Genomic DNA, 12,388 nt, shown 5'->3' with positions numbered 1-12,388 from the left:
TGTAATTCATAACTAGCAGCAGATTTTATTAACTCAAATAGCAGAAAAAGTTATAATTGATAACATTGTTTTTGGTTTTAGTAGAATATTGGCATTGTACTGATTTCACAGCTCAGTGCCATAATTTTCCTAATCTGCTAAAATAATAACTTAATTTTCTGTTAATATTGGGGGGGGGTTTGTTTGTTTTTGTTGTTCTTCTGGATACTAAGTTATCAAATTTCCTTGTTTCCCAGCATAAAATCTATTTATTAAAAAATCTTGACTGCCAAGCACATTAATGTCAAAGTCATCCTCCTTTAGGAAGTTGAGGATAGCTGGCTCCTAGTGAAGAAACAGTGCTGGAGCAGGAAGATCCTAAAAATGTTTGTGTCCCACACTATATGTCATGAAACTAAATTTTAACTGGTAGCAAAAGATAATAAAGATCATCTAATCAATTCCCTCCTTTTTCGGATGAGCACATTGGAGCCCAGGTTGGAAAGGTTCCTGGCTTTAGCTTCAAATTCATCCAGTATTTTTCTATCTATATTATGCTGGCTAAAGAGATAGAATTACTTGGAGAAAGTTGTTACATTTTAATGTGAAATGACTATACTAGAAGCATAACTAGTACTGTAAGGGGAGGAGTGAAAGTTGTTGGTCCCATAATTATATTTCAACATAGGAGAAATTTTTTTCCTGACTTTTCCCTCCTATAATTTTCTTTGTTAGTTCCATTTTGCTAGCCTTTTTTAGGAAATTCACTTGAGTTATGTAGGAAGAATATTTAGAGCTCATGTTTATTAGAATCCTTGTACGGATGAAGAAAATGAGATTCAGATATAGTCTGAGAACCTTGGTCTACATAATAAAGACACTAACTTTGTTAGTGTCATCTTAATTTTTGGAATTCAGTGTTTTCTGTTCAGATAGTCTAATATTTGAGTTTCTAACACAAAACTTCATCATAACTAAATGCATGTAATATGTCTTAATAAATGAATTGCTCTTCTTGTGATATCATCTTAAAGTGATCATTGTCAACAATGATCTATGTGATTTTGATTATACTTCTTATTTGACTCTTACTTTCTAGAAGCTCGAGAATGAGTGGGGATGATATTAGCAGAATATTTACATCATCCTTTGCGGGTCATCCTTATAGGCAGTATATTATCTGTGTGCAATTATATTCATAATTATTTTTGTTAAATATTTCCTAATTATATTTTAATCTGGTTCAGGCCTGCACTGAAATGGAGGCAGTGTGTGCTGTATAGCACACAGAGTAGCAGGCTTGAATGGGAAAGGTCTGGTTTCAGATCTTGCCTTTGACAGTAACCATATTTGGACAAGGCACTAAAAGAAAAGTGTTGAATACTTAGCTCACAGGGCTGTTGTGAAGCTGAAATGAAGTCCTGTATGTTAAATGCTTTGCAGATGTTAAAGATAGTGAAAGATCATCAGTACTCCTAATGTAATACAATAGTATTACTGCAATGTTAGAATTGTCAATGCTCATATAATCATAGAACAGGAAGGAGTAACTTTACAAGTAGCCATTCTGTCTTGTTGCTCAGGAAGAAAATGATTCTAGACAATTAGAAAGGAAATTAAAAGGCTATTTATTTCATACCACTATTAAAAATATTGTAGATATCTATCAAAGAACTTAACAAGTTATACAAGGTTGATGTGAAACGTGTCCTTTGTAAGAAACAAAGCACTGTAATACATTTTTTTAAAACAGTTAGTGGATTATTATCAATTATCATTCTAAGCTTGCTTTCTTGACCAGTCACATGGAAGATAAGAGTTTTATGTTATTAATCCAATTATGTGATATTGATGATAATTTACTTGAGCTTCCTAATTATACAGTTAGTATTGGCCAAGCTTTAATCTATTGCTCTGTAGTGCTACTTGAAATTATGGGACCTAATCCTATCCACATAAGCATGTGGTGAGTAATGGTTTCTTATTCAGATAAAGTGGTCCAATGAAATAGGGGGAGGAGGAGCAAGGAAATAACTTAATACTATTATAAGTTGAATCAAATACTTGGTGTTAATCATTGAATTTTTTTTATGATGCATGCTTGATGAATTATAGTTCAAATTTCCCTGTCTGTAGTTGTCTTAAATATTTTCCTTTTTAATTGTCTGGGACACAAAATCATTAAGTTGCTTGACCATTTAGTCAAGTTCAGATTTGTCAATTTCTTTAATTTTGAGATAATTAGCCTAGTCGACTTTAGAACCTTAAGCATCAGAAAGGATGTTAAATCTTGTTCAGATTGAAGAGAAAATTTCACCCCCCACAAAGTTGGAATTCATAGCCAGGATACAACCCTTTATCTCTTTCCACAGTCCAAATGTGAATCAAGCAAGGTAATTTGGTAAAATTTTTCAGTGTAAAAATCCTTACTTTAGAGGATTATGATTTTAAAAACCATTTGATCTATACATAATTTTATTAAATGTTGATTAGGTAAAAACATTTTAAAGACTTCTTCGTGTAGGCTTATGTTGTCTTCAACTTTCTAACCTGTGTCATAGAGATGAACATTTCTGTTAGACACCTAAAAGATCATTTGAGTAAAAAGGCGGCCCTTCCAGGAAATGGCCTCTCTTATTCTCAGAGCTGAGCTTTCTGGGAATGTGCAAGATAAGATAAATTAAGTTACATGTGCATTTGAATCCTTGCCCTGGTGAAACCCCATGCATGTAGTACTTAATTGGTGCTAACAAAGCATTCTCCCCACTACTGTCAACTCCTGATGATTGTTCTGGCTTTGCTTAGTTCTGACTCACACACTGTTCTTAGACCTATTACTTGTTCGTTGTCATTTACAGTAGTTAGGCAGCCCTGTGAGAGGTTTGATGAATAAAAGATTGATTTGGTTTAAAACTACACACAGCTTTTATTTAACCATGCTCTCCTTTAAGTCTGAGTGCCATTGAACATGAAGACAGTGTAGCGAAGAAGCGAGGTCTAGGGTTCAGTAGAGTATTGCTTTTTGTGACCCAAGGAGGACCTCACTAGCCAAATTGTACACTTCTGATTATTGAGAGGTAAACCTTGGGGAAAAGAACATAAAAACAAGTCAGTGTGCTGAAGGAGCCTAGAAGAAACTTTGGGAAAGGAAGAGGTCACTGAGAGTATGGTGGTCTGGGTCTTGCCGGACGAACAGGATTTAGACAGATGAGAAAGCACAGAGAATTGCCTTCTTCACTAGTAACTTGAGGGGAGGAGCATAAGACAAGACTGGTGAATGAGTGTAATCCTCCTATCTGTCTGAGATTTAGAATGCATGGAGGGAGGGTCTAAAAGACACAGCAAGATTTGCTCAGCCAGAGTGTGGCCCATCTTAAATGCTAGGCTGGAAGCTTTGTATTTTTTTCCCATAAGCAGTTCTGGGAGACAGATCCATGCCTAGGAAGCTTATTTTGGATCTGTATAAAGTATGGCTAGGAGAAGAGAGAAACAGGAGGAGGACTAGTCAGAAGGGATTATGGTGGCCTCTGTAAGAAATCACAGATCCCTGACCTAGAGTGATGAGGGTAGAATTGCTGATTCTTGACAATGATACTATTCATGAAGGAGAAGCAGCAAATGTGCTTTCTCAGGCTTTGTGTGTGTGTGAAGATTGTAGTGGTGATTATAAAGGAAACACAGGTCGGAAATGGGAAAGATCATTTTTGGAATGTGAGTGGCTGATAGAAATAGGTAGGAAATAGCAGAAACTTCGGGAAAGGTAAGATCGATAAATATGTAGCTGTGAGAGTCACCTCATAATAGCTAAAAGTGAATGAATGACATGTTGAGAGACGTTGAGGATGAAGGAGTGAAGAGAAAGAATAATGAATGAAGTTCAGGGAAAGAATGGGGAAAATACTCAAATGAGGAGGAAGTAGCCAGCAAAGTTGGATTAATCATAAATTCAGGTGTTTCTAACAACTTGAGCTGAACAGAAATCATTGAATTTGGTTTTCAGGGATCATTGGTGACATGAGATGGATTTCAGAAGAATAGGGTCAAAAGCTGATGGCAAGAGAAAGGTAGCTAGTGTGGATAGTTACCAAGAAAGAAGAATTTCAGGATTGGAGATGACAGATAAAGAACAGGATTTTAAGAATGGAGACAGTAATTATTGGGATCTTAACCATAAGGGAACTAATGTTGTAAATGATTATGCAGGAGCAAGGATAATTGAGAATTGGTGGTCTGAATCTGCCGCTTGTTATCTGGGTCTTAGAGAATGGACCTAAGTGATGAATGTCTTATGTTCTCAAGGCTTAACATTGCTTTCCCATCTGTGCTCTCCATTTGACCTGCAGAGTAGTTAAAGAGGGAAAATGTTTTGTAGTCCTTATAAATGAATGGAACCCAAGATAATCTATATCTTACCTCTCCCATCATCCACTCCAGATGATTGTTTGGAAAGGCAGCAGACCAGGAGCAAGCTTGGAGTCAAAAAGAGTTGAGTTAGAGTAGCTGTATCAAATGGACTAGGGCCCTGATTTCTGGTATCCATTTCTGCAAAAGAGCTCCTTTTTCATGCTAATAGTCCCCTAGACCAATGAAATCACAAGGCCAGACCCCAAACACATTATATTACTCACCTCATTTTTGACTTTGTGTCCCATGGTAGATGCTTGGCTGTGGATTCTGGATTGACTTCTTCCAGATCTCCAGGTTTTTTTCCTGGTCTCTACCACACTTTGCAATACTTCCCCCCTCGCCTCTCCCCCATCCTCCCTCCCCCCCCCAAAAAAAAAAATCTGTAGAATGTTATCTTTGAGTCTTTAATGCCCTGGCACTATTCCTGGCAGTTAGAAGATAACACATTCATGGATTGGCTGTAACCCTTTACTGTTAAATGTAATACTTTTCATTGCTATTGCATTGTAGCCTTTTAACAGCTTTGTAAGGCCATTCATTTTACAGATGAAGAAATTGAAGTCTAGAAGGATTAATCAAGTTGATTAAATTTATTCTCTAGAAAGAACTTCTGGCCCATACTTTCTATTCAAGCTTTAGGTTTTTAATGCGTTGGTTAAAATGGAAAGGATTATAGAACACAATCACTAATTTATCAGAAAGTTCAATTAACCAGAACTTTCCCAGTTTCTGGGAATCCTATTTCCCCAGGTTTAACAATGAACAGGGATTTGCTTTTATTTATAGTGTGTGTGTGTGTGTGTGTGTGTGTGTGTGTATGCCCATGTGTGCACAGGAAATACCATTAAAAGAAATACCATTTGACTCTTAATGTTGATGTAAGAGAGAATTGCAGTGTGTGGTGAAAGTTGCAAATTCAGAACTGAGGTTCAGCTTGAAGGGCCAAATGAATTGGTTTTTGGTTGTAGTTTGGACAAATGGGTTTTTAAAGACACTATGAGATTTGATTGGATTGGATGTAAAGGGTGCGACAGCCACATAATAAGTAACAAGTAGATCTCTTGTAGCCAGTAGGTATACTTGGAGAGAATAATTCTCTTATGGATCAGTAGCTGTTTTTTGTAAACTATAGGAAATTTGTCTATAAAAATAAAGGCTTCTCTAAAAATTTAGGGAGGAACTGGGCTTGCCAAAATTTTTCCCTAGTATGAGAAATAGCCTTACCACATATTCAAAATTCAAAGTTTGATTCTTTAATTTAGTAACCAAAGGGGTTTTGTAGGGTACAATTTTTATTATCAAGAGGCTAACCCTGTCACAACCTTATCATTTTAGCAAATATTAAGTATGTATTATATGCCAGACATTTAGGCTGGTGATACAAAGCCAATGAAACTGTTTCTGCCATGTATGAGCTTATAGTCTGCTAAGAAAATGCAACCTGCATACGTAAGTGTAGTGAAAGAAAATTTCAGGGCTAGAGCACTTAAGAAAGGGATCAGGATGTGCTTTGTAAGGGAAGGGAAAAACTGAAATTGAGTGGTGCCTAAGAGATGCAGAAATTAGACATGTGGAACATAATGGCAGTCAGAGATGGGGTGCAGCCAGAATTCTGTGCTTCGACAGAATTATAGAATGATTTTTAGCTTATTTTTCATGATAAATTCAAGTTCATTTCCCCCCTTTTCTCCCTTTGGGAACTTGCCTTAGGCATGAATAAAAGAAGATTCTACTGTGTAGAAGTTAATACAGAGTATCACAGAAATTAGTACAGTTTAACTTTGGAATTTTAGGACCTAAAATCGTTGATTATATAAATACTTGATTTTTCCTTTAAAATGGATAGAAGGTATTGTGAAGCCCTTCTTTTTTTTTTTTTTTTCCCAACTATCTTTGTCAGTTCCGCATGGTTTTATAGTGAGAGATATAAAACAGGTGGGTTTGAATTCTTTTCCTCAATTAGACAGCTCTCTTGATTGGGAATGCAGGTTGAGACCTAGGATTAAGCCTTCCTTTTAACAATGTTAAATGTGTCACTGTGGCCAAATCATTCAACCTCTCAGTAAATTGGGAAGTCATCTTTATACAATTAATCTTCACAATTACAGAAGTAGATTTTTGACCAAGTGGGGGAGTTGGTCAAATGTTGAATATGCTTTTCAAGAAAATAGGTGAGTTTCCCAACATTATTCCTCTTTGAGGTTTTTCTGTAGAGAGACACACTGATGGCATGGATTGGAGGAGATAAACCTTGGATGAACCTTCCAACTTTTTGTGAAGAAAATTCTCAAGAAAGAATGAAGAGTGGGGGGCAGCAGTGGGAAAACAAGTTGTATCTATGATAAGTAAAGTTGAGGGCAGGAGACCCTGGGGACTGAAGGATCGGGGATACAAAAACCTCCTGGCCACTTGTCTGGGACAAAACCTGATTTCAGGCAGTGGAAAAGATTCTTATTTGACTTGAGTTGTGGTATTTGAGGGGGGAGAGGGGGGTTGTGGTAATGCACAAAAACTCAGTCCTGTAAAATGGGGCTTCAGGTGTATGCTACAAATGTCAGAGCAGAGTTAGGCAGTATATGTCAGGTGCCTTCAAGATCCATTTTGCAGGGTCCTCCTCTAAACACCTGCATTAACTTCCTCACTGCCCTTCACCCTGTCATCTCAATCCCAGATCTGAGGGTACTGGCCTCTTTTACAAGTCATTCCAGCCCCAGACTCTTGGCAAATTTTATTCCTTCTTCCATTTTGGGTATCATACCCCCATTTCTACCTCCTGACTTCCTTCAGGTCTCAGCTAAAAAACCCACCTTTTCCAAGAACCCTTTTCTAGTCCCCTGAATGAAAAATGTCTCATTGGAACCTCAGTATTTTCACATTGTTTCCCCTATTAGATATGAACTCCTGAGATCAGGGACTGTTTTTGCCTTTTTCCATTTCCCTCAAATGTAGCTTTGTGCCTGGCACATAATAGAATGGTTGACTGCATTGTAATAAAGTTATTATTTGATCCAAAGTCAAACTTTGCCTTTTTAAAAAATGTTACTTGTTCAAATTCATACTAATAGTCATTTTAAAATAATATATTAACATAAATGTTTGGCTGATTGGGAATTAACTGGACTTTCAAGTCATAAAATTGCTTAGAAATGCTTTCAATCTTGACATGGAAATTTAAAAAATAGAAAAAATATGGAAAGTACTCTGAGGAAAAAGGCAGCATGCTATAATGGCTAGATAACTGGAGTGGGCTCCAGCCCCACTTCTTCCACATGCCATGTGACTGGTCCTCTCAAGTGCCTTTGGCATATATCAAGAATTCAGTGTTATAAGAGTGCCCATTTACATAGAAAGTTTAAATTTTTCCCTCTGTAATTAAGTGATGGCTAGGAGTAATGAGTGTTTTGCAGCTTGCACATTTTAATTTCGAGCAGTGATAGGTGATTTATTTGTTACATAAGTTGTGTGCTTATATATGCTAAGTGTTTTTAAACAGTTCAAGGAAAAACCAACCTAATAAGTCAACTTGTTGAGCATTTTGACCAAAAGTAACTCAGAAGCCTTGACTTGCAGGCTGCAGAGTGCGTGGCTCACTGTGGAATATTCTGAGTCATTCTGATGGTTTGAGAAGCAAGTATTAAAATAAGAGAACTATATGCTGGTGCAGAAAAGGCCAGTTTTTAGCAAAATTAGTAGAGAAGTAATGAAGAGTATGGAAGGAAGGAAGTATGTTGATATTTGAGACTGGAAATCACTTCATAGCTGGAACATGTCTTTGTATATAAGAAAGGGAATTGTGCAATGTTAAGAGAGACCTTCACTGTCTAATCCTTTTATCTTGCAGATGAGGAAAACTGTCTACCCACTGTTATAAAAATCTCCAAAATGGAATAAATGTGATAATTTTAAATAACTAGTATAACATTTGAAGTAAACATGAAAAGAATTTCTTAATAACAATTTATCATATTGTTTTAGAGGCTAGAAAAGGGAGGGCTAAATTCATTGCTTGAATTCAATGCCTCGGACATAGTAGGCACTTTAAAAATGTTGAATTGAATGGCCATTTGATAAAATCTTTAATGTTTCTTTTTCCTTCCAGTGCATCTGGGGCAAGCGTTGTAGCCATTGACAACAAAATAGAGCAGGCGATGGTAAGTAGAATTTGAATGTTACATAAAAATTACCCCACATGTTGTGATTCTATTGGTAAGTGGATATTTTTTTTCCCAAAAATTTCTCATTAAAAACATCCTTGATTGCTTATTTGTTATAGGGACTGTTTTATTCAGTCTTTACAACTAAATAGGCAGCTAAGTGCTCAGTGTTAGCACTGGGCTTGGAATCAGGAAGACTCGGCTTCAAATCTGCCCTCAAGTGACTGGCTGTTTGCCTCTGGGCAAGTCACTTAACCCTCTTGCCTCAGTTTCCTCATCTCTAAATTGGCAAACCATTCGTCTGTGCTAAGAAAACCCCTAACTGGGGTCATGAAGTCGGACGTGCCCAAGACATTCACCAGACTGATGGTTCTGATTTCCACTTCTCACTCACAGGATCATATAAAGGTAGAGCCGGCAGGGAGGACACCCGGGCGCTGAGAGTCTCCGATGCCTAGATGGAGCGCTTGCGGGGCCTGCCCTGCCCCTGCTCCTACAAGTGTAAACAAGCTGAGTCTGCTCGGCCCTCCCACCTGCAGAGCCAGGCTCACTGAGATACATTCTTTTAAAGTTAGTTTCACTAAAGAGTCTTGTGGGTTGTTGGGATTTTTGTTGTGTGGAATGGTGGTGGTGGGAAGGTGGATCAACTGGTCAGAAGTGATGTTAAATAGAATTCTTCATTAGATGCCTTTTCAATGTACCCTTTGGCTTCCATATCTTACAGCTTAGGAAAAGGCTGTATTTAACCCTTTAGTACAGGGGTTCTCAAACTACGGCCGTAGGCCAGATGCGGCAGCTGAGGATGTTTATCCCCCTCACCCAGGGCTATGAAATTTCTTTATTTAAAGGCCCACAAAACAAAGTTTTTGTTTTTACTATAGTCCGGCCCTCCAATAGTCTGAGGGACAGTGAACTGGCCCCCTATTTAAAAAGTTTGAGGAACCCTGCTATAGTACCAGAGAAATACACAGACCTTCTCTAATTGTCACAAAAGAAGCAATTCTATTGTAATAAATGTTATCAGTGAACCCTTGGTTCTGGGGACTTTAACTTAACTAATATTCCCAGCTTTTGATATACAGCTAGGTAAAATACACATGCTCTAGTAATCTGCAGATGAGTATTTTGTTCAAAATAGCATGAAAAAAAGTTTTAGAGCATTAATAGAATTTTAGAGCTTGTTACTACTTGAGTGGGGTTAGAATTACATAGCAAATACCTCTTCCACACTCCAGCATTTCCTCTGCAGGCATCCACCTTTAATTCTGTCATTCCCTCTCCAGTATTAGATGGTGAGAGGAAACAAGATCTTGTCATTGTGGGATTAAATAGCAGTTGCAGGTTTTACCCCAAGGATAGTTAACAGAAAACATTTTTCTTCCTTTTCTAAAGGGTGTCTCTCATTCTATTGGAGGTCAATTTGAATACCTCTTTGAGTTATTCTTATGTTTGCACCACACCATCTCCCTCCTTCAGAAACCAAAAAACGTTTCCGTGTGGTTGTCATCCATCAGGACTAGAATTTGCTACGTTTGTGAAAAAAACTTCTGGTCTGCATATGCTACAAAACAAGGATTGATAGCTAGTTGGCAGGAGTCATTTAAAAAAAAATTTCTATAGAATTTCTTTGCTGAAGTGTCTTAATTCTTTATTTCACAGGAATTGATTGTCTTTGACATTGCTAATTGTGTTTACAGGATCTGGTGAAAAGCCATCTGATGTATGCAGTAAGAGAAGAAGTGGAAGTTCTGAAGGAACAAATAAAAGAATTAGTTGAAAGAAACTCTTTACTTGAACGGGAGAACGCACTGTTAAAATCTCTTTCAAACAACGATCAATTATCCCAACTCTCAACCCAACAGGCCAACCCTAGTAGCACTTCTCAGCAGCAAACAGTGATAGCACAGCCTCCGCAGCCAACGCAACCTCCTCAGCAGCCGAATGTGTCCTCAGCGTAACGCTTCCTCGCCTCACGAAGACGGCCTTGACAGCAGTCTGTCCTTGTGTGCCACTGGTGTTCTCTCCACTCTGTACGAGCAAGTAGCCACGCTTGGGGGGGGTGTTTGGCCTTTTCAGTATTAGACAATCATTCTCCAAGAGCTAGTCCTCGCTTTGAGACGTCATGCCGCACAGTCAGGGTCCACTTGTCTGTCACCGGACACGAGGAAACTCCCGAAGGAGGAGAGGAGGGTTAGTGAGGCCGGGGTTGGCCTGGGGTCTGGTGCGCATGAGCGGGCGGGGTCTGTCCGAGCTGTGGGGGCGCTCAGTCTCATTGTCCATGGATTACCTTGAGCCTTCCTATCTTGTTATAAGTAACCATTCATCGAAAGAGCCACCATTCTTTCAATATAAGTAACATTTGCCTACATTAGTTTTCATTTCTTTGTGTTTTATTTATTACAGGGCTGCTATTTTCATAATGTACATGAACAATGTCACAGAACTTTTTCTTAATTTTTTAAAAAAAATAAATGTAAGTATCAGTAAAGGAATTGATAGACGGGATTGCATTTACTAGATAAAACGTTTAGGCAATAATTGAACAAAAGAATCCTGGCATATTTCTAACACTAATGGCAATTTATCTTTGGTATTTATTTTCAGTAGTAAAGACCCAGCTTGAATGTAAATTTTTGTATAGTGTAAGTATGAAGACCATAGTGCATCTGTACAGGTAGTCACCAGTTATTGTGATATAATAAATAATTGATGGGCTATTTTGATGAAGAAAACTTTGCTCATTTCTTGTTTCTACTTTCTCTAGAGAAATTGCCATGATTCCTCTGCTTTTCAACATTTCGTATGACTTTTTTTTTTTTTTTTTTTTTTTTTTGGGTGGGAATAAAAAGCTGTGAAATTGTTCAACCTACTTTGTAACCAAAGAAGCAAAGCTGTGTAATGGAGTTTTTTTTTTTTTTTTATAATGCACATTCTTTATGTATTTTTATTTAGTGTTTTCTCATTCACAATTTTCTTTGCTGTCTAGCATGATCTGCATGACCTGTAATCTTTGAACCACTTTCGTACCTCATGTTTTTATCCAGCACTCTTATTGTAATATGTATTAGTCTGTGAACAATGTCAAATAAAAAGAACGAACAGCTGGTGTGGGTGGAGCTGAGCTAGTGTACTATGCACTAGGAGAAAATGAAGTGAGCCATCTTTTGTTCATTTAAAATGGTGTTTTGAATTTCGTATGCAGAAAACGTTTTGTTACATTGCAGATTTTAATGTATTTAATAAATGCAACATGCAGATTAAGTGCAGTGTATACTGAGTATTTAAATTAAAAATGTACATTTCATAAAATACAGTTTCGAGAGAAAGCATCATTTTGTGTATACTAACACATTAAGTCTATGTCAGAAATTGATGTATAAATATATATATATATTTTAACACTTTTTCTGAAATTAAACTGCAGTTTTGTTGAAATACTTGACTCTACATGTGTTCAAAGTTTAATTGAGCTTACATTTCACAAAATTCAAACCTCTCCCCAATGAGGCAATAAAAATGAAGTTAATGGCAATTTAAAAACCTTTTTTTATGTATAAAAGTGACTTGCAGATTATTTCAAGGACTGAAAAATATTTGATCTAGTCTTCCTTTTAATATTTACTTTGAATGGAGGATTCCTTTGTCTGCTTTGACTCCAATTAACTCCATCTTGAATCTGGGAAGACCAGCCACATATAAAAACAAGGAAATGGGTACTATATGATTAAAATCCATGATAAAAATTTGTCCATTGTCCTGGAATGGGACTAATGAAATCTTTACTAGGGTCAGAAATGTAGAAATTGGAAGATCACTCGACTCAGACCACTTTTCTTACTTTTGAGGAA

At 37.2% G+C, this 12,388-nt stretch overlaps 1 protein-coding gene across 2 annotated transcripts in view; it reads left to right on the top strand.

Moving 5' to 3' along the window:
• The window catches only part of TSC22D2 (TSC22 domain family member 2), a 48,290-nt gene extending 36,315 nt beyond the window's left edge, over positions 1–11,975 (top strand). For both annotated transcript variants that reach the window (XM_051983283.1, XM_051983281.1), the window contains 2 exons: positions 8,486–8,537; positions 10,238–11,975. In XM_051983283.1, coding sequence (XP_051839243.1) covers positions 8,486–8,537; positions 10,238–10,498 — 313 coding nt within the window. In that variant the 3' untranslated portion in view covers positions 10,499–11,975. The remainder of the gene's footprint in view (positions 1–8,485; positions 8,538–10,237) is intronic.
• Positions 11,976–12,388: the final 413 nt, after the last annotated feature.

The sequence above is a fragment of the Antechinus flavipes genome, chromosome 3 (genome assembly GCF_016432865.1).
Source record: "Antechinus flavipes isolate AdamAnt ecotype Samford, QLD, Australia chromosome 3, AdamAnt_v2, whole genome shotgun sequence".
Taxonomy (NCBI): Eukaryota; Metazoa; Chordata; class Mammalia; order Dasyuromorphia; family Dasyuridae; genus Antechinus; species Antechinus flavipes.
Note: the sequence above shows the minus strand (reverse complement) of the source record. Positions and strands in the feature narration are given on the sequence as shown.